The 22,181-nt window shown below is 36.0% G+C and overlaps 2 protein-coding genes across 4 annotated transcripts in view; one reads left to right on the top strand and one right to left on the bottom strand.

Annotated features, from left to right (window-relative positions):
- The first annotated feature begins 3,115 nt into the window (after positions 1–3,115).
- Positions 3,116–4,160, top strand: LOC111195762 (C-C motif chemokine 18). The gene is made up of 3 exons (XM_022683900.2): positions 3,116–3,454; positions 3,708–3,825; positions 4,049–4,160. The coding sequence occupies exons 1-3, from the start codon at positions 3,382–3,384 to the stop codon at positions 4,101–4,103; spliced, it is 246 nt and encodes an 81-aa protein (XP_022539621.2). The 5' UTR covers positions 3,116–3,381; the 3' UTR covers positions 4,104–4,160.
- Positions 4,161–5,885: 1,725 nt separating this feature from the next.
- The window catches only part of septin15 (septin 15), a 65,609-nt gene continuing 49,313 nt past the window's right edge, over positions 5,886–22,181 (bottom strand). For all 3 annotated transcript variants that reach the window (XM_049483871.1, XM_049483872.1, XM_022683896.2), the window contains exons 8-13: positions 21,799–21,895; positions 14,990–15,041; positions 13,599–13,724; positions 11,917–12,052; positions 11,364–11,509; positions 5,886–9,051 (exon numbers count right to left, since the gene is read on the bottom strand). In XM_049483871.1, coding sequence (XP_049339828.1) covers positions 9,012–9,051; positions 11,364–11,509; positions 11,917–12,052; positions 13,599–13,724; positions 14,990–15,041; positions 21,799–21,895 — 597 coding nt within the window. In that variant the 3' untranslated portion in view covers positions 5,886–9,011. The remainder of the gene's footprint in view (positions 9,052–11,363; positions 11,510–11,916; positions 12,053–13,598; positions 13,725–14,989; positions 15,042–21,798; positions 21,896–22,181) is intronic.

The following is a 22,181-nucleotide window of genomic DNA, read 5'->3' as shown; positions in this document are numbered from 1 at the left end:
CATGATGATCTACAGCTAGAGAGTTCAGAGGTAAGATGGGAAAAGCGTTGTTTGATCCCTCACAGTACATTGTGAAAGATGAGCTGTATAAAACCCATGGCGCTTGGGGTGGATAGAAGTAGCTTGGTAAAAATTACAGTTTATTTTTTAAAAAGTTACCACCAGTTAGTGTCTGATGACTCATGCAGGTTCACACATTAGACATGCTATCACGGGCCATCTTCACACTGCAGCCTCTGCTCTGCTCTCTCAGAGGAAGATGTGGGGAACACAGAGGGCGGTAGGGGGCTGAGCGGACCACAATAAAAAAAGAATTACATATGAAGTGATTTTAAAGAGAGATAAGGGACTTCAGCAGACTAGGATAAAGATCAGAGACGAGAACATTCAAGGGTTCAGAGACCTGGAGAGATGAAGAAGATAAGCTGTGTGTGTGCGGCCCTGGGGCTGGTTCTGCTGATAGCAGTCTCCTCAGTATCCAGCAGTGAGTTTATTAATTTTTATTATTCGTATTAATCAATACTGTTATGCTTTATTATAATAATAATAAAAGTTATTTTATTTTAGTAATTCTGTTCAAAATGTGAAACTCATTATTATTTTAATTGGTTGTTTCTTTTCTTGCTGATGATTATGGGTTATAGCCAATAAAAACCCAAAAATTAGTGTCTCAAAAAAAATAAGAATATTATATAAGACCAATTTTTGGCAGCGTGGGGAGTGTGCCAAGTTCTGCTGGAAAATGAAATCCGAATCTCCATTAAAGTTGCCAGCAAGGGGACATTTGGTATAACAAAGTGGACCAACACCAGCAGATGACATGTCTCTCCAAACCATCACTGATCATCAGTAAATTTTACATTTTATTTGTAAATCAAGGGAGCAGAGTCTGGAGGAAGAGTAGAGAGACACACAGTCCAAACTGATTGAGGTCTAGTGTGAAGTTTCCACAATCAGTGATGGTTTGTAGAGAAATTTAATCTGCTGGTGTTGATCCACTGTGTTTTATTATCAAGTCTTAAGTCAGTGCAGTGTTTTCCTAGAAAATCTTACAGCACTTCATGCTTTCCTCTGCTACTGACAACTTTTATGTAGATGCGAATTTCATTTTCCAGCAAGACTTGGCACACTGCCCATACTGCCAAAAGTACCAGTTGGTCTTATATAATTTTCTAATTTTCTAAAAGAGACTGATTTTGTGTTTTCAGCACCATAATCATCAATAATAAAATAAATAAACGCTTAAACTAGATCACTCTGTATGTAATACATCTATATAATATATGAGTTTCACACTTTTGAGCTGAATTACTAAAATAAAGTAACTGTTCAAGGATATTCTAATGTTTTGAGATGCACTAGTAAACAAGTAACAATACGTACATATTGTAGCTATTAGCTAAAACAGAAAAAAATTGAAAATGTGCCTTTACTTAAATATAAGCTGTCGTGGAGATGATTGTCTTATTATGAACACATTTTTGCAATAATAAGCCTTAATTCATGGACTTAAAGGGTCTTTTGCTTCTCTTCTTCAGCTCACGCCGCCAATCAACCGATTATGTGCTGTTTTCACTTTGTGAAATTTAAAATTCCAGTCAAAAATATCCTTACAGTTGAAAAGACAGGTTCCGACTGCCCGATCCCTGGCTATGTGTGAGTACCTTTATAAGATTAATAATGATATGTAATAATTATAATCCTCATATTTATCAATACAATCATAGTCATTTTTTCAAATAAATTCGATTTTTTTTTTTGAATTCCTGATTATTAGCAGATTAAACTGTTCTAACTCACTTAAGTCTCAACTTTAAATTAAAATCAGGTCTTTAATAAGCCCTGAAATCGTAGCTCAACTGTGCTGTCTGTGTTTTCAGGGTTACAACACCTCGGGGCAAGTTCTGCAAGCAGGAAGATGTTCTTCAAGACTAGATTCAGTGCAGCTGCTTCTACACCACTAATCTGCAGCTCAAAGTGCAGCTAAAATACAGCTTAATATGCTTCTTTATATACTCATATATGCAATCTTAATATAATAAAAGCGATTTTCTTTTCTTTTCAGCATGTACCAATGCTTCTTTTATGCTGCAGATAAAAATAAAAATGCATGGCCTGAATCAGAGCTAAAAATTTGTCTTTCTGATTAAATAAAAGCATATTTATGAGAGAGCTGGTTTGCTAAATGTTGGTAAAGGTGTGCATTTACATACAGAACCACAAAACCAGAGGAAATAAAAGCAGACAAGGGATAAGAATGACGCACAAAGTTGTTTTAGCATAACCATCTTTAATCGTAATAATAATGTACAGTTAGGTAGACAGAAGAGTAAAATAATAAAATGCAATATGGCAATATGTTTGCATGTATAAATATTCATGAGCAAGAGCCAAAATCCTGTCTGATTCAGTAAAATAAAGCAGGGCTAAATAAAAATACCTTCTCTAGTGTTCTCTAACAACCCACTGAGGCCTTCACAGAACAGGCGTATTTAAATATTAGACTAAATAACACCTGGAACCTATTAACTAATTAAGTGACTTCTGAAGGCAGTTGACTACCTTGAATTTTATTTAGGGGGTTCAGAGTAAAGGGGAATGAAAACTTTTGTATATTACACTTTTCTAATTTTCATCTTATAAACATTTTGAAAACTATGCATGATATTTATTTCACTTCACATTATGTGCTACCTTGTGTTGGTTTATCACTTAAAATGTATATTAAATACATTTAAGTTTGTGTAAGGTGACAAAATGTTAAAAAGGTTCAAGGGGTGTGAATACATTTGTCAGCCGCTGTATATTTATACTGAGACCAAATCACACACAGCTGCACTCTATTAACTAATTGTTAAGTGACTTATGAGGGCAGTTGATTGCACTGGATTTTATTTAGGGGTTTTAGAGTAAAGGGGCTGAATACTTGAAAAATAAAATTGAAAACCATGTATCATTTTTGTTCCACTTCACACTTATGCAATACTTTGTGTCTATCTATCACTTCAAATCTCGCTAAAATACATTTAGGTTTGTGTTTGTAAGATGACAAAATGTGGAAAAGTTCAAGGGGTATGAATACTTTTGCAAGCCACTGTAAATAAGGTTACTTACCTGGAAAGAAACTGCACTTGCACAGTTGTCCAGCATTACTGACCAAAAGTTTGTGAAATATAGCACGTTTTTGTGTGTGTGTGTAAATAAGCAATCCTTTAAATCCTGTAAATCCTGGACATTTGGGCCACCGTAGGTACGTGATGTTGGACTCACGCGAGACCGGAGTTCCCAGAAAGTTGGTGAAAATAAAGTAAACGGAACAGACGCGGGGCTGAAGTCCGTGACTTTAATAACAAGAGAAGAAAACACTCCAGACCTGAAGAGATGAAGAAGATAAGCTGTGTGTGTGCGGTCCTGGGGCTGGTTCTGCTGATAGCAGTCTCCTCAGTATCCCGCAGTGAGTTTATTCATTCCTATTAATCATTAGAATTAAGCTTTATAACAATAAAATAATACTAACGTTACTTCTAATAACTGTCTATACGAATAACAATACATAATGTAGCTACTAGCTAAAACAATTTCTGTATATTTCAAATAGTGCTTTCTTCCTAAATATAGGCTGTTGTGGATGTGATTGTTTTATTATAAACAATTTGTTTTTTGCAATAATAAGCCTTAATTCATGGACTTCTGCTTCTCTTCCTCAGCTGAAGACTCCAATCACCCGACTCTGTGCTGTTTCAACTTTGTGAAATTTAAAATTCCACTCAAAAATATCCTTACAGTTGAAAAGACTAGTTCCGCCTGCCCGATCCCTGGCTATGTGTGAGTACTTTTACAAGATTAATATGAAATGAAATAATAATATGAAATAATTATAATCCTTATAATATTTGTCAATACAATGTCATTTTCTCAATGCAACATCAAATTCCTGATTATCAGCAGATTAAACTGTTCTAACTCACTTAAGTCTCAACTTAAAATTAAAATCAGGTCTTTAATAAGCCCTGAAATCGTAGCTCAACTGTGCTGTCTGTGTTGTCAGGGTTACAACCCCTCGGGGCAAGTTCTGCAAGCAGGAAGATGTTCTTCTAGATTAGATTCAGTGCAGCTGCTTCTACACCACTAATCTGCAGCTCAAAGTGCAGCTAAAATACAGCTTACCGTATTTTTCGGACTATAAGGCGCACTTAAAAACTTTTAATTTTCACAAAAATTGACAGTGCGTCTTATAATACGGTGCGCCTTTTGTATGGATTTTACTCGTCAGGTTGTAAGGAGCAGTAAACACACACTCCGTGCAGCGTTATAGAGAGTTTCAGTGCTATACAGAGTCCAGAGCCGTGCAGCTCCGAGGCTGAGCAGCAATAGCATTAGCTAGATGCTAACCGCTAAGCTAGCTAGCTTATTCACTGAGATCAGTATTATCTAAATTTTACTCGTCAGGTTGTAAGGAGCAGTAAACACACACTCCGTGCAGCGTTATACAGAGTTTCAGTGCTATACAGAGTCCAGAGCCGTGCAGCTCCGAGGCTGGAGCAGCAAATAGCATAAGCTAGCTTATTCACTGTTCAGAGATCAGTATTATCTAAATTTTACCCGTCAGGTGTAAGGAGCAGTAAACACACACTCCGTGCAGCGTTATACAGAGTTTCAGTGCTATACAGAGTCCAGAGCCGTGCAGCTCCGAGGCTGGAGCAGCAAATAGCATTAGCTAGCTTATTCACTGTTCAGAGATCAGTATTATCTAAATTTTACCCGTCAGGTGTAAGGAGCAGTAAACACACACTCCGTGCAGAGCCGTGCCGCTTCGAGGCTGGAGCAGCAATAAATAGCATTAGCTAGATGCTAACCGCTTAGCTAGCTAGCTTTTTCACTGTTCAGAGATCAGTATTTTCTAAATTTAGCACTTTTAATACTGCTGGAGCAGTATTATTAGAGTTAGATGCTAATCGCTAAGCGTTCACCGTTCAGAGGTGAGTTATCGGCCTGTAAGTCTGTGCTGCTTTGCCTGGCTAGCATTAGCTAGATGCTAAGCGCTAACTCTCTCAGAGGTGAGTTTTATCAGCCTGTAATCTGCTTGTTTAGCGTGTTAAAACAAGCTACGGGAGACGAATCGCTAGCTAATATCTCACTGTCTTACCAGAACACGCAGGATTACTCAGTGTAACGCTGTCGTTTAAGTTTGGGTTAACTTTACTAGTTTAGGTGACTAGCTAGCGTGCTAGCGGATAGCTATGCTAACGCTGGTGCAGCAAGCCTTAGTGGACATCTGGAAATCTAAGCTTACTGTAAATAAACTGAAGCACGTTACTCACCCAAATAAACAGTTTTCAGGAGAGGAATCTGTGTAGATTAATATCCAGCACTCGTTTGACTTTGAAAGAGCTATATTTTGTATACTGAGACGCTCCACCGGCAAGCGACCACCCCCGGTGGGGGAAGGGAAACATGGCGCCACCCCTGTTCACTTTGATATAGGCACCCTTTCTAGTGTCACTTAACGCGCCTTATAATGCGATGCGCCCTATGTACGGAAAAATAGCAGAAAATAGGCGTTCTTTGATAGTGCGTCTTATAATACGGTGCGCCTTATAGTCCGAAAAATACGGTAATATGCTTCTTTATATATTCATACACACAAGCTTAATATAATAAAATTGGAATATTTTTTCAGTATGTACCAATGCTTATTTTATTATGCAGATTAAAATAAAAAAGCATGGCCTGAATAAGAGCTGAAAGATTGTCTTTATGACTAAATAAAATCATATTTTATGAGAGAGCTGGGTTGCAGATGTTGGTAAAGGTGTGCATTTACATACAGAACCACAATACCAGAGGAAATAAAAACAGACATGAGATAAGAATGAAGCACAAAGTTGTTTTAGCATAACCATTTCATCTTTAATCGTAATAATAATGTACAGTTAGGCAGACAGAAGAGACAATAATAAAATGAAGAAAAAAAAAAGCAATACACTGAAAGCCGTATACATATAAAAAAAGTTAAAAAAAACACACACATAAGGGGTGGACTTGGGTTTTGGGCTCAGGCATTATGAAAACGTTATGAAAAAGTTTTAGGAATTGTTAAAGAAAAGTTTTGGAATGGTTTTGCGAGTCATAAGAGAAAGATGAAGGAATATTTTGGGAAGGAATAATGTATCGAAGGGTAAAAAGGATTTCAGAATGGTTTGGGAACATATTGGAAGTTGATAGGAAATGGCTATGGAAAGAACAGAAACGGTTAGAGGTAGACTTGGGGAAAGGTTTGGAAATGATTAGGGAAAGATCTTGGGAAGGTATAGTGGGAGGTTTGGGAATGTTTAGTAAAGTTTGGGAATGATTAGGGGAAGGGATTAGGGAAATTCTGATAAGGGTTATAGAAAGTTACTGAAAGGACTGTGAATATTTAGAGAAACATTTAGGAATATCAAAGGAATGGTTTTGGGAATGGTCAGGGAGTGTGTGGAGAATGATTAGAGTGAAAGGTTAACTCTGAACTCTGCTCTATCCAGAGTTCTGAGCGGTGGCTGTAGTGACTTTATATCACAGCCGGAAGAACGAAAACTTTGAGCTTGCATAGTGAATGACTGTATTTGTGTGTCTGCATTTGTTTTACTTCCTCTTGGTTGTGTTAAGAGTTGATGTTAGTGGCTAAATGTGTATGTGTTTGTGTGTGTGTTTGTGTGTGTGCATGCGTGCTAATATGTCCTAATATGTACTATTTGGCCTGTGGTAGTCTAGTCTTAGGGCCTGTTAGCTGTAAGCTTGGCTTGTAGAAACAAAATGAGCTAAAATATTCAATGTGTTGAGCAGAGTGTGTCCAACAAGTTTAGCAGCCTGGTATTAAATTGAGTGGGATGGACGCTTCCTCCAGTCTCACAAACAGAAAGATTCCTGATCCAGGGTCAGACTGTTACACTACCCACAGTTACCAATACTCAGCATCAGTGCAGTACTCTAATATACTGCACCACTAGCTGGTGTCTGCATAGCAAATAGATACAGGCTACAGAGAAAACTGCACTGAACAAAGTGCTGCACTAGATGAATCTGGATTATGTTTTACTTATAAAACATATTAACTTAACTCCACTAATGACAGTAAGTAAGTAAACGGAAAGGGATGTAAAAATGATGCTGATATAGATCATTCTAGAACATAATCTCTAATTTAATAACTTACTGAAGTTCTTAAAGACTGAATTATTGAATAAAACATGTCTAGCTTACAGTATTTTAGTATACAGTATCTACACTGTATAAGGCGTACAGTAACTAATACTATTATAAATACAAATTTATAGAACATTTATACACAAAGCAGTGGTTTTACATCAGTGTTGTCAACTTGTGACAATCTAGCTGTACTTATATTAAATTAATTTATAGTTATTATATTATAGCTAAATCAGGTGAGCTGATGATCAAATTAATTAAATACATCCAAATGAGTGCTTGCAACATATGAAGTAAGTAATCTTTGTTTCTTTTTCTGCATTTTTCATTATCTTTACCTGCATCTGTTCTGGTTAATGTTAATGTTATGGCTACTGGTAATTTGTATAGATAGTAGTATGCATTAGTGATAAAATCACTAATTAACAACAAACAAGGTATATGTACTGTAGCAATAATAACCTTTAAAGCTTTACTACTTTACTACAAGATCAGCAATCTTCATGTGAGGAGAACCTGGAGGAAACATCTCATCATCCTCAATAATGAGGGTCATGGGGGTTAATGGTAAAATGGGGGCACAGAATAAGAGTAATCACTCTACAGATAAAGAAACATAAATGGGGAAAAACACAAATAGAAAAAAAAAGAATTCATGCCCTTTCAGTTTGTGCTGTTTTGCAACAGAATCAGGGCAAATGGAACCGTTACATAAGTAAGTATCAACAGTACTGTCATCATAACCATCCACATCAGTCATCACTGTTATCATTGAAAACATTTGGACACCCATGCTGATGGTGCATTACACTATGTATTATAGGGACACTAATATTTGAATACATATTATCCAGCCAGGGTTTATTATTATTATTGTTATTATTATTATAAGAACGGCAAAATGAATTTATTACAGTTGAATCAGATGTGCTTTAACTGTACAGAGATGTGTTACTTGGGGAGGATCTTCAGACACTATCTCATGACTATATTCATGACCCCCTATTAAAAAACACACACTCACACATATACACTCAGACACACACACTCACACACACAAACCAGAGACACATGTAACTGTATCATCAATCTCCGATAATACCTCCTCTTACCATCTAACCCTTACATTACAGACCACAGTCCCACTCAGCCCATATTGGGTAAAATTAATACAGCTTTATTCAACCGCACTAAACCCTTTAACTCACGTTCACAGCCACATCCTCTACCTTCTGATTCAAATCATCTCTCAATATGAGCCAAACCCTTGAGAAAAACCTGACGAAAGTGTGTGAAAGCGGCTGTAAACAAGCCTGCTATGGTTAAAGCAGTCGCTCCCACCCAGCAGAGACAGATGAGAACAGATAAATGCCCGTTTTCACTGCAAGTCATCGGAGGGATGTCTATTACTATCCTCTTCGTCATGAGAACATCTACTACCAGACAGACATGCGCTCAGGACAGGAGTGCAGTAGCAGCCACTGTCCACAAAAGAGCGCAACAAACCAAAGATTAACTACGTAAAAAGTGTGTGTTTGTGTGTGCATGAAAAAAATGTAGCTTCATTTAAGCATTTAAAAACGTATGTACAAGAACTTCTGAACTGAATACAGCTAAAAATGATCTACATCTGTCCCGTTTTGGAATGTCAGAATGGAATGTGAGAAGAAAACTATGCAATTACAATGCTGCATGTATGCATGTGTGTGTGTGTGTGTGTGTGTGTTTAACAAGGGGGTCATAAATCAGGAGAGCATCAAAGGGGACGTGGGCTGTAAAAAGGAGTTTGTGTTGTTGGTCTGGAGGAACGGACACCGGCCTCGTTAAAAGATCTTCCCTTTTTTCTTATTCTTTTCCATGGTCCTGAAAGAAAAGAAAAAAAAGATAAAGAAGTACATTAGTTTGTTTGTTATCAGTACAGAAATGTCCTGAAGGAAAAACATACAAAACAGAACGAACCTAACAAAACTGCATTAAATACTGGATCTTGAAGATAAAACAAAGAGGTAGTTTTATAACATTTAAAACTAGAAAAGCTGGATAACTTAATATGTAAACTATAAAAACACGAGCAAAGGTTTTAAATTAAGGCATTTTTATAATACTGCAATTTTTTTATTAGACCATACCTGGTCCTAAATCACACTGTGTTTAAATATTTTTAATATTAAATAATATAAGAATATATTTCACACGGATATGTCTAGATCAGCAATCTTCATGTGAGGAGAACCTGGAGGAAACATCTCATCATCCACAATAATGAGGGTCATGGGGGTTAATGGTAAAATGGGGGCACAGAATAAGAGTAATCACTCTACAGATAAAGAAACATAAATGGGGAAAAACACAAATAGAAAAAAAAGAATACATGCCCTTTCAGTTTGTGCTGTTTTGCAACAGAATCAGGGCAAATGGAACCGTTACATAAGTAAGTATCAACAGTACTGTCATCATAACCATCCACATCAGTCATCACTGTTATCATTGAAGACATTTGGACACCCATGCCGATGGTGCATTACACTATGTATTATAGGGACACTAATATCTGAATACATATTATCCAGCCAGGGTTTATTATTATTATTATTATTAGAACGGCAAAATGAATTTATTACAGTTGAATCAGATGTGCTTTAACTGTACAGAGATGTGTTACTTGGGGAGGATCTTCAGACACTATCTCATGACTATATTCATGACCCCCTATTAAAAAACACACACTCACACATATACACTCAGACACACACACTCACACACACAAACCAGAGACACATGTAACTGTATCATCAATCTCCGATAATACCTCCTCTTACCATCTAACCCTTACATTACAGACCACAGTCCCACTCAGCCCATATTTGGTAAAATTAATACAGCTTTATTCAACCGCACTAAACCCTTTAACTCACGTTCACAGCCACATCCTCTACCTTCTGATTCAAATCATCTCTCAATATGAGCCAAACCCTTGAGAAAAACCTGACGAAAGTGTGTGAAAGCGGCTGTAAACAAGCCTGCTATGGTTAAAGCAGTCGCTCCTATAAAGCTATAAGAATATATTTCACACGGATGTCTTTTTTGTTTTACATAAAATGCAATATACATACATATATATTTTTTCAATTTTACAAATCACATATTCTACCTTTAATAAAATAAAATATGACACATTCACTGTACATTTCACTGCTTTATCACTCACACACTATAGGGCTGTGTACAGTGGTATGAAAAAGTTTGAGCACCCCTGATAATTTTCATGATTTTCCTTTATAAATCATTGGTTGTTTAGAACAATAAGGCAGGTCATAATCAACCCACTCTTCAGAGAAGATGCAAAGAGTAGAAAAACTTGCAATTGGTCACTTTAACTCTTTTTCATAATTGGATTTACCTGTGTATGTAGGTCAAGAGTCAATGAGCTTATCAAACAAATTTTGTGTTTCAATAATTAGGGCTAAAGTTGTTCAAATCAATAAAACGACAAGGGTACACACATTTATGCACCTGCCTAATTTAGTTTAAATAATTATTGCAAACTTTCTGTAAATCCTATGAACTTCATTTTACTTCTGTAACATCACTGTGTTCATCTGCTATATTATATTTTGAACAGAAATTGGTGATCCAAACAACCAATGATTTATAAAGAAAAGTATTGAAAATTATCAGGGTTGCTTAAACTTTTTCATACCACTGTATTATGTTGTGAAAGTAGCACAGGTGTAAAAGTGGAAGTCACTGTAAAAAAATCCCAGTCATGTTGAAGCAATTATATTTGTCTATGCATCCTAAAACAAAATACATACTTACATTTTTACCTTTTTATTAAATTAAACAAAAGAGTTAACAAGTGTGTGTGCAGGAACGTAAAAGTGATAAAAAAAGATAAAGATAAAAGATAAAAAGAAAGAAACAAAGTATCAACAAAAAATAAATAAAAGAAAAGAGCAAACAAACAAGAAAGGCAGTTGAAAACAAAAATAAAGAACAAAGACAACAAATGAGCAAAGAAACAAAGTAAAAAAAAAAAGAAAAGGAAGAAAGAACACAAACACTTGAAGAGAACAGAGAGAACATCTGAGAGAAATCCCTAAGGCAGCTGTGTGTTTGTGTGCTTTTAGTGTGTGTGTTTGTGTGCATGTTGTGTGTGTGTGTGCGTTTCTCACTTGGAGGCGTCAAGTTTCTGCTGCTCCAGTATGCGCTGCTGCATCTCCCAGTTGGCCTTCTCCTCCTCAAACTGCCTCCTCTTCTCCTCCAGCTCTTTATACTGCGCCTCCAGGTTCCTCTTCATCTGCTCATGCCGTCGCTCCAGCTGCACAACACACACAAACACACATACTTTCAGTCACTCTGTTTTACACCTCTTTTTTTTTTTTTACACAATTCCAACAAGATACATCATGGTTTCCAACTGGCATTTTTCAGCAGGACAATGCTTGCCCACAAACAGCAATGTTTACTCAGGAAGGTTTTTCACAGATGGTATCTCTTACTTGTATCAGCCAGTCACCAGATTTATCAGAATCAAATGTTTATGAGACCTCCTAGTGCTACAGGATACCATGTTGAACCTGCATGCGTTCATGCCCAACTGTATACTAGAACCTCCATTCAATTGTGATTTTTTTTTAATCAATATTTTTGTCCATTCTCTAATATTGTAAAAAATAATGTAAGTGACTACATTATTATTACATTTGCACATTTGCACATACACACCTCTGCTTCAGAGTCCTTCAACTTTTGTTTCTTTTCTTTGACCTTCATCTCGAAAACTTGCTCCATCTCGGTTTCCATCTTCTTCATCTTCATCACATGTTCTCTCCGCTCCTCCTCCATCTGAGCCAGAGGGCTCCTGACAAATAATACAGACCATCAGAAACTACCAACATACAAACATTAACAAAAAGAACCATAAATACTTGCATCCATCCATCTCTTGTATCTGTATGCGAACATATTTATCAAACTTCCTGTAGTACCAATGCTGACCCAAGATCAGGTCAAGTTTGCTTAATTCTTTTAGACAGCTGATAAGAAATGATCTTAGATCTTACGCTGAGATTCTTGATAACTGAGACCCACTGAGACCCCCCATTATTTACATTTACAAAAAAAAAGCTAGAATACAAAATAAAAGTCATAAATAAAAATTTGTATGACATTAAAACATATCTATGCAAATACAGAGGTAAGGTATTTGCCTAGGTTTTATTACTCAGGTAAAAGCACAACATTTTTCTAAAAGGCATAATGACTATCATGTTACAGGTGCATGTCAAAAGAAAATGGAATATCATTGAAAAGTTACTTTATTTCTGTAATTCAGTTAAAATATATCATATAGATGTGTTACACACAGAGTTATCTATTTTATTGTTTATTTATTTTATTGCCGATGATTATTATGGCTTACAGCTAATAAAAACCCAAAAATCATTGTCTCAGTAAATTAGATTATTATATAAGACTAATTGATACTTTTGTGCCAAGTCCTGCTGGAAAATAAAGCAATGTCATGTGCTGGTCCACTGTGTTATATTATACAAGTCCAAAGTCAGTGCAGCTTCTCTCTTCAGGAGATTTTACAGCACTTCATGCCTCCCTCTGCTGACAACTTTATAGAGATGCAGTCAGATTTCATTGTCCATCAGGAGTTGGCACACTGCCAAAAGCACCAATTGGTCTTATATAATATTAAAATTTTCACGAGACACTGATTTTTGGTTTTCATTGGCGGTAAGCCAAAATCATCAACAATAAAGTAAATAAAACTAAAATAGATCACTCTGTGTGTAATACATCTATGTAAACATCTATATAAATATGGGATCCACTAGGCTTCCAGTTTCAATTGCATATATTCCTTATTGAAAATTAATGTATTCCAGTAGAATGTAAATATATTAAAGAAGTTTAGTTGGACTGGAGTTTGTCTGGAGTTCTCTTGAGTCTCTGCACGGATCATCTTCATACTAGGCTACATACGTCTGCTATGTTCTTGCTGGAGTGCGTGAAATGTGCAGGTGTGATGGATCACAGTATAAACCAACAGGGCGTCGGAATGGTATATGTTTATACTTCTCTACATCTAATCACAATCAGATTCACTCTATCTGGATAGAGATATTTATCTGGATAGGGGTTTTATTGAACTATGAGAAAGCCAGAATTAAAACAAGCCGAAATGTATCAGGAGTAAAGAGGCTATTTTTAAAATATAACGATAAGAAGTAAAAAAAAAAACAAAAAAAATAATTACTCCAGTAAAGTTTAGAAAATCAAAATTTCTACTGAATTATTTGTACTACATTACTTGATACCTCTGAATACTGCATTACATATACTATACTACTCTATAATATTGCTGCAATAGTCTGAATGGTCAGAGGGTGGCGTACTTGGTCAGTTGACCCTTGCTCTTGCTGGCATCCACTCCGTTGCAGGTAACAGCAGCCAGCTTCTTGCTGCGGTAGTTCTCGTAGTGGACGTTATTGGTCACATCCTTCAGATCCTGCATGTGGGTCCTGAGGAGAAGCAAAGTGTCTCGGGTGAAACATTTACAATTGATAAAAACCAAGATTTGCATCTGCCTTTGTAGACAGTTGTGTTATAGGTGTTATGGGTATTGTACGCAACAAGAACATAAAAAACAAAACAATTAAAGAAATCCATAGTGACAAAAGTATATCTTGTATTTGTTAAGCTAGTTATTGTAAAGCTAAAATGGAATTGTTTGTATAGTTTATTTTTGCAGTTTACATACAGACACTAAATATTTTGCACTTTATGAGTGTGTTTCTTTTATATTTTCTTTTAAAATACAAAAATGATATTTATTTAGTTACATTAGATACAAAATAAACAGACAACAGTTTACAGATTTCCTAACCTGTACTGCATGTTTGAAACATCTATGCAAAATAAAACCTAGAAGTAATATATTCTTAAAATTCAGAAATATATTTTAGTATAAAATACATAGAATATTTTTCAGTGTTTTGTTCTATTGGGAAAAAAATCTTGTTATTGCCAAACTAGAGGAACAGCAGAATTTTTAAACAAATCTTGATAAATCACAAATTTCCGTCATTTTAGGATTAAGCTTTTAATAATGGGTATTTTGATGTACATAAAATTCTGTGTTAGATCAAAAATATTAGTGGTGTCAACCGCTTAAAACATGAATCGTATTAATTACCACATTTTTCTGTAATTAATCATGATAAAAACCATCACTAATCCCATTATTTTTATTGTTGGTATTTCCCTGTATTTTTGAGAGGGACTTTATATATTTTTTTATTTGGGGAGCAAGAAAAGAGGGAAAAAAATATTATTAAAATATATAATAATATAAAATATAATTAATAATAATAATTAATAATTAAACAGGAAGGTAGAAAAACAAGACAAATCCAATAGTGAAAAAAGAAGTGTTAACAAGAGCCAGTATAAAAGCCCAAAAATAATGACTAGAGATTTTTTACTCTAGTATAATACCTCAGGGTATTTTAGATGCTACTGAAATTTTAATCTTTTAATGATTAATTAAAAAAAAAGATATCTACCTTCTGAACTTGACAGTAAGCAACACTTATTGTATCGTTAAATTAAATTGCTATTGTACACCAGGCTCGGTAAACTTGATTAATTATTCAAATGCAAAATTAAAATTTAAAAAATAAAAACACAGCATTAAACTTCCCAAATTAATCCTATGCATTAACACATTATTGTAATATTATTTTAGAACAATATGTGCGATTGTATGTGTGTAGGTGTGTCTTACCTGATGAGCATGTTCCTCAGGACAGTGAAGTCACAGTGCTCTCCATTCTCCACTGAAACAGCACAGAAACACACACACACACATTAGCCTGCTTGTTGGGCATAACCATCATTACAACTATACATTAAACAGTTTTTCTGCATTAATATTCTTCACTGATCTTATATGAGAATATTATTCTGCTTTATGTTGTTGTGTAATATGTTGTGCAATGTCTCATGTGTGACACATGCATCACAACATATAACAATCGACCCTCAGGGATCTGTAAAAGCAGCCTGAGTTTTAAATCTGCTACAGCACTCATCACACACACACACACACCTGAACCAAGCCATCAGTGACTCAATAAATCACTGGCAATGACTATCACCTGGTCCAGGTGTGCCGGTCCTGTCTGAGGGTCAGTTAGAACAGGACTGGAAATGAAAGGTCATATGTCTGGCTTGTTATATCATGCTGCACACAGCAATTAAAGCTCACTCATTATTGATCTCTATCATGCATGTCAATGGTGACCTAAGAAAACACAGCATCTCCATAGTCAGTCATTTCAAAGGAGCCGTCGTGTCTCACTCTGGACTGCCTCTTCTAAATAAATAAATAAATATATATATATATATATTTTTTTTTATCGTGTCTTACTACAGTAAGTCTGTGCCACAGTACAGATAAAAGTACAACTGGAAATGTGGAAATTACATTTCAACACTTATTAACTAATTGTATTATCTACAGTACCCATCAAATGTCTGGACACACCTTCTCATTGAATGCTTGACTTTTTCCTTTTTTTATTACATGGTAAATTAATTCTGAAGTCATGCAGATTATGAAGGAACACATAAGAAATCATGTAGTAAACCTGTGGGCTCTTATTTAAGGTGCTGTTAACTTGAAGTTTCTGTGGCTGGTAACTCTGATGAACTTATCCTGTGTAACAGAGGTAACTCTTGGTCTTCCTTTCCTGCAGCACTCCTGATGAGAGCCAGTTTCATCATCATCGTTTTTGATGGTCTTGTCACTGCATACTTTTTAAATTCTTGACATTTTTCAGATTGACTGACCTTCATTTCTTAAAATACTTTTTTCTTTATTTAGTTGAGTAGTTCCTGTCATAATATGAATTAGAACATTACTCAAATATTCACTATTCACTGTATACCTGTAACCCTACCTCTTCACAACTTTACAACTGATGCTCTCAAACACATTAAGGAGCAAGAAATTCAAGTATTTAACTCTTGATGAGTTCAGCACAGCTGTTAACTGAAAGCCTGAAGGCTGACTGTAAAATCCAGCCAAGATGTGTAAAGCTGTCATCTACACAAGAGTTGCTACTTTGAAGAACCTAAAAAAAATAACTTCTTCTGGTTTGTTTAACACTTTTTAAATTAAATAATTCCATGGGTTTCTTCATAGTTGAATGACTTTAGTATTAATCTGCAATATGTGTTCAGACTTTTGACTGAAATGCACATTTATGTATTCTACAGCTGTTTTTTTTTTATTTTCAATGGTATTTCACGTATATCTTTTCCATTATCAACTGTACATTTGGATTGTCTTTTCCATTTATTGTTTCACCTACATTTCTAGTTCATTATATTTCCCTAAATGTATTTTATTTTTTTGTTCATGTCCAGTGGCACTTACAATACATTACAATACAACACTTTAACTGTACTGTGAAATCTTTGTAAAACATTCTGCGAGTTTAATGTTCGTGTGATCTCTTTAAGACTGGAGTCTGTAGGTTTTCTTAGGACGTTAACTGAAGGGGAAATTATCAGTTAAACTTGACAAAAGGATGAAGACACTGAAGACAAATCTTTAAAAAGACATCACACAAAACAAGAGACAGATCCTCCTTAAAGCAGACAAACATTCCACACACTCAGAGTTTACACAGCAGAAACGATTATTAGCATTTCAGACTAACGCAGGCAGAACCCCGTCCTGGTCAGGTGGTTAACAGGTAAACAAACAAACAATCACACACAGATGTTTACTGATTAAACGTTTAAACAGCTGTCAGCACAGAGAAACACAGTCACGTGGTTAAACGGTCAAACACAGACATCAGGGGCTCGTTAGCAGCAGTCTGGACCGTTAACTGGGAAACCAAAACAAACAGGAGGAAAAAAAGAGCAGATGCTTTCAGTCTTCATCTGGAATTCTGGAAAAGACCACAGATACTGTTTCCTTCAGGATGCTGGTATGAATAAACTGCCAGTGAACACCAACTCCAGAGCTTCTGCACTGATCAGACACTAGAGGGAGCTCATCACACAGTTAAAATAAATGGAGGTCTATGAAGCTTAGGTGCAAAACTGGTGTTTACAAATGGACAATTATTTAGTTTGTATTGACTTATTTTATAGAAAATTCAGTTACAGAGCTGTGTAATTTATATATTTTATGTCAGTGAGTAATATTAGAATTTAGTTGCCCTACTAATTACAGTATAACAATAGGAAGGGATTGATTATTAAAACTACTTTATATATTTTATTTTCATTTATTTAATTATTTGACTATATGATTTGTTTTATAAAATGTTGTGTATATGTAGAGAATGTAGAGAAATGATCTATATGGTTATTTTGCTGGAGGAAAATGTTAATAAATAAAAATGGAATAAAAACAAATATCAGAATTAATTAAATATATTTAATTAATTCTGATATTTGTTTTTATTCCATTTTTATTTATTAACATTTTCCTCCAGCAAAATAACCATATAAATCATTTCTCTGTTTTGGGAGAAATCTTTTTTTTTTTCTTTACTGAAAAATTTACTTGACTTCATTTAATAGATTTTATTTTACTAAACTAGCCTGTGCTTTATTTTGATTTTAATTTCTTCATTCTTTGAAATGGCTTAAAATAAAATAAATTATAGAAACTATTAGATTTCTCTCAAAAGGAAGAAATAGTTGATAAATCATTAATTATTGGACAGGGTTTATTTTTTTACTTTACATTGCTTTGCATTAGAGTTGGGAGATCTAATAAAAAATGATGTGTTATTTCAGGGTACCTCTGTGATAATATTCTTGGCAATATCATAAAACATACTGCAACAAAACATAATGTGACAAAAATGGAATGCAACAAATTTGGTGCATGCATTTAAACTGCACACATACATTATATACAAATTATACAAAAAAATGGTTTCTTTTATGTTTAAAAAATCTATAAAATGCACACCCCTACTTTGCATAATACTGTAAATTAAATTTTAATCAGAATTGTTTTGTGAGAACAACTAGAAACATTTAATATTTCCATCCATGCAGCTCCATTTACTCCTATTTACTTGTATTTACTGTTCAGTTGTTGCTATAATGAGATAATTAAAAAGTGTACAGGCTCCGCCTACACTGGCTCTGTTACACCCTAATCAAACTGCTTTACAGCTACAGTATACCTCCTGATTTACTGAAACTCTAACATGCTTTAAAGCAAGAACCAATCCAAGTGGACCACCTTACCCAGGAGGAGGGACATGTGCTGACTGATCATTCCGCATTACCCGTCCACTACAGCCACCTACCTGTGAAGAAGCAGGTGAAGGGGCGGGGCTGTGGAGCTCAAAGACTCTCCAGCAGGAGACCTGCGACCCTGATTGACTACTAAAGCTAAGAATGGTGGGGTTACATGGCGTGGCGATGACAAGCGGAGAGGAACCAGCCAGACTGATGGAGCCGGAAGGAGGCAGGTCAGGGGAGGGATCACAGGGCCATGAGGGATCATGGAATTTGTAGTTCTACTAAGGGGGTCACATTTGGATGGCACAGCAGCTGCGAACACTTATTTACTACTTGTTTATCCTCAATTATGTATTAAACATAAACAGCTGATTTAAATTAGTATGTGGTCGATTTTATGGTCAAAAAGAAAAGAACCTTGGAGTTTATAAAGGCCTGTTTGCCTATATACTGTTTGAAAAAGATGTTGATAAAAAAAAAAGCTATGTTCACACAGCAGGTAAATGTGGCCCAAATCTGATCTTTTATATCAAAAGTGTGGCTGTGTTAACAGCAAAAAAACCTTATGAATCTGACATTTTTAATTTCAAATCTGGGCCGGTTCAATTTGTGGTATTGATATTCCAATAGATATCTGATTCTCAGCAATGTGACTGTCTGAACGACCAGATCAGAAATTAGACAACGAGTATAGCGGACAATAGCTGTGAGGAGATGGGAAAATGGACAGCAGCGAGATAACAGAGCTAATAAATATTTTGGCAGATATTTCTATTTCAATAATATTCTAAGGCTTGTGTATCAGTCATTTGGTGTTCCTAATGAGCTGGTCGATAAATCTGACGGTGGCCGAATAATGTGTAAGTTTCGGCGAGCTGGAGTAAATTCTCAGTGATAAGCTCAGCTGCAGTCTGAACTCAATTAAGCGCTTGACATTCTGGCTGAGGTTAAAGTGAAACTTAACGTGAAGCATTGCTCTGTCCCGCATGTGTGCCACTTACAAAGCATGAAAAATTGAGAGAGATGTCAGATAAGGGTTACATTAAAAAGATTGTGTAAATCCCGGCTGTGTGAATGTAGCCATAGTGAATTTGCAAAGAGACCTAACATTAGAACCATTCTCTGAAAGATCTACAGTCCTGTGTAAATGTCAGAAAGCACCCCTTGTGTATTTCATTTCTTGACAAAACCATGATTAAGCATTGAAAGAATGACTAACTCCATTATCAGATGTTTGAATGTTAATGTGCCCACCATTACATTTATTATACCTTAAAGTTTCTGCTACATACCACCTCATCTTTTAAACATGGTGGTGGGAGAGTTCTACAATCTACAAGGAGATTATTAAAGACCTCCTTCTCATGATTCCAGTCCTCCCAAACCCTTTCAAAGATGTTGAGCTCTGGACACAAATGGTGGTCAAGTACATTTTGCAGGCTGTTATTGTTCCTCTTTTCTCTGGAACCAAAACAGACTGGTGTGATGATTCACACACACTTTCAAAAGATGTGGAAAGTTCTTCACAGCAAGCATTTAACTCAGAAAGTCCCCAAGTGACACACTGAACATCCTGAACGCAGTCACTGGATAGTATTTTAATGTGGATTTGCAGTCAACGAACCAATGTTAAAAGTGTAAAAGTGTATTTCTGTGTGTAGGAACTTTGTGTTTTCGGTTGCCAAGATGGCAAAAGCCAAAAATGTACTAAACACACCTAATTTCCAGACCACCACGCCCATCAGTGTGAATAAAAGATGCAGGCGCAAGGTGTGAAAATAGACTGTTGTCAGGGTGTAAGATAGCAATGAGTCCTGAGGTGCAGGTTGAAAGATAGGGCCCAACAAAAAAAAAAAAAAAATTAACTTATCTAGTTGATCAAGTCTGAATCAATATTCCAAACTTGATTTGGCCTAATATGGGTTTATTTTTTGAGGTCTAATTTTGAAAGTCCACATTCTTCCTTGCATAAGTGAATTTTATGTAACCTCAGTACATAAATATGCTGTGAAAAGTTAACAGTGTTTACCTAACAGCAGTTTTGACTGGAAATTAAATAAACAAAGGGTGCCTTTCCTTTCTGCAGAACTGTGAGCTTTCAACATTATTAAATTCCATCATAAAGATATTCGTCCAATCAAAGATTCTCGTCACAAATTAACACTGCCACACAATACACCATGATGTATTTTCAGTTCAATCTCTTACTGCGTACTTTTCATCAGGCACCAAATTGTAAGCTTTGTTAAATATCATAACCATATCCACGTGTCACTTGACTGAACAGGATGAATGTCAATGAGTGTCATCCAACTGAATTACCTCAAAAAAGTGTCAAATGAATGGCTAGAGTCCATTACTAACATCCTCATAGGACTAAATTATACTGAAATTGTGTCACCATATACTGAATACTGACCCCACATGTCAATGGATCTTCATGGGGAAAAATAAGGGCTTGAACCAAACATGTGAAAACGTGAAGCATGCATTTCTGAAGGGAGCAGGAGGGGTTGCTTGGGTACATGGGTAATAATTAGAACCTATAAACATGAGTTAGAGAGCGATCTTGCTCTACTTCTACCAGTCAGTGTTGTTTATAGGTTTCTCCATGACTAGTTTGGAAGAGCACCACCTTAACCAGCAGCACAAACTCATAGCAACAAAAAACAGTGAAGAGGGATGGGTGGGGTGGTTGGGGCGGGGCTTTAGGGGATGGGGAGAAGGGAGGAAAGTAGTATAAAAATGAAAAATGGTATTTGTTTACCAAAAATGCCCTCTGTCAGTCATGGAAAAGAACAGACAGAAAGAAAAAAAGAGAAAAAAGAAAGAATGAGACGTGAACGACTGAGAAAGGAAAGAAAGAAAAAGAAAAAACAAACAATCACCCACCACATAAGAACGATTCAAACTGAAAAAAGCAAAGTAGCTCGGGGAGAAAGGTTTGGGGGGATTCTTTGGTCAAGATAGAAAGTAAAAAAAAAAAAAAAAAAAAATAAATAAATAAATAAATGTGGGAAACATCAACACAACATCAAGTCAACTGTGATGCAAGAGGAGTGACCACCAACTATGCCCTTGTAATAGAACTACAATACCCAGGGTGCACTTGTACTACCTTTTTCCACTGAGGGAAGGGAGTGAGGGTGGGGCTGTTTGATTGTGTGAGTGTGAGGCTGTGTGCTTTGATTGCACTCGTACACTGAACTGCTCTTCAGCTGCTAGCCCCGGTGCACCCCTGTTTAGTTACAGAAATGGCACAGTCCAAACCACAGCCTCCATACTGGTCATTCACGCTGGTGTGGAACGTACCTTCTGCCACGCCCCAGGGGTACTGACGCCCTCTGACCTTCCTCCCATTCACTTCCACCACCACGTTACTGCCAACCACAGCCAGAGGCATCCGCTCCTACCACACACAGACACAGAGCAGAGTTAATTACAGACACCCAGACAAGACAGGTCATGGGGTATTATACACACTTTGAGCGCATAGATATCTTACATATGCAAATGACAGACAGACAGACAGACAGATAGACTTTTACAAACAAACAAGGTTCTCAGTCATGCACACTGATGGGGAAAGACAGTGTGAGTGACAGCTTTGGGGGATGTATTGATCTCTGGAGCTCAAAATCAATCAGCTGCAACCAGATCAGAGCCATAGATGAAAGAAAATCCATCTCAGAAAT

Source organism: Astyanax mexicanus, chromosome 10, assembly GCF_023375975.1.
Source record: "Astyanax mexicanus isolate ESR-SI-001 chromosome 10, AstMex3_surface, whole genome shotgun sequence".
Lineage (NCBI taxonomy): Eukaryota > Metazoa > Chordata > Actinopteri > Characiformes > Acestrorhamphidae > Astyanax > Astyanax mexicanus.
This window is presented reverse-complemented; position numbering and strand designations above follow the sequence as displayed.

Excerpts from the sequence above, each read along its gene's own strand:
- LOC111195762 (XM_022683900.2), top strand. The coding sequence starts at position 3,382 with ATGAAGAAGATAAGCTGTGTGTGTGCGGTCCTGGGGCTGGTTCTGCTG. Across the intron at positions 3,455-3,707 it reads AGTCTCCTCAGTATCCCGCA|CTGAAGACTCCAATCACCCG; the intron begins GTGAGTTTATTC and ends TCTCTTCCTCAG. Across the intron at positions 3,826-4,048 it reads TGCCCGATCCCTGGCTATGT|GGTTACAACCCCTCGGGGCA; the intron begins GTGAGTACTTTT and ends CTGTGTTGTCAG.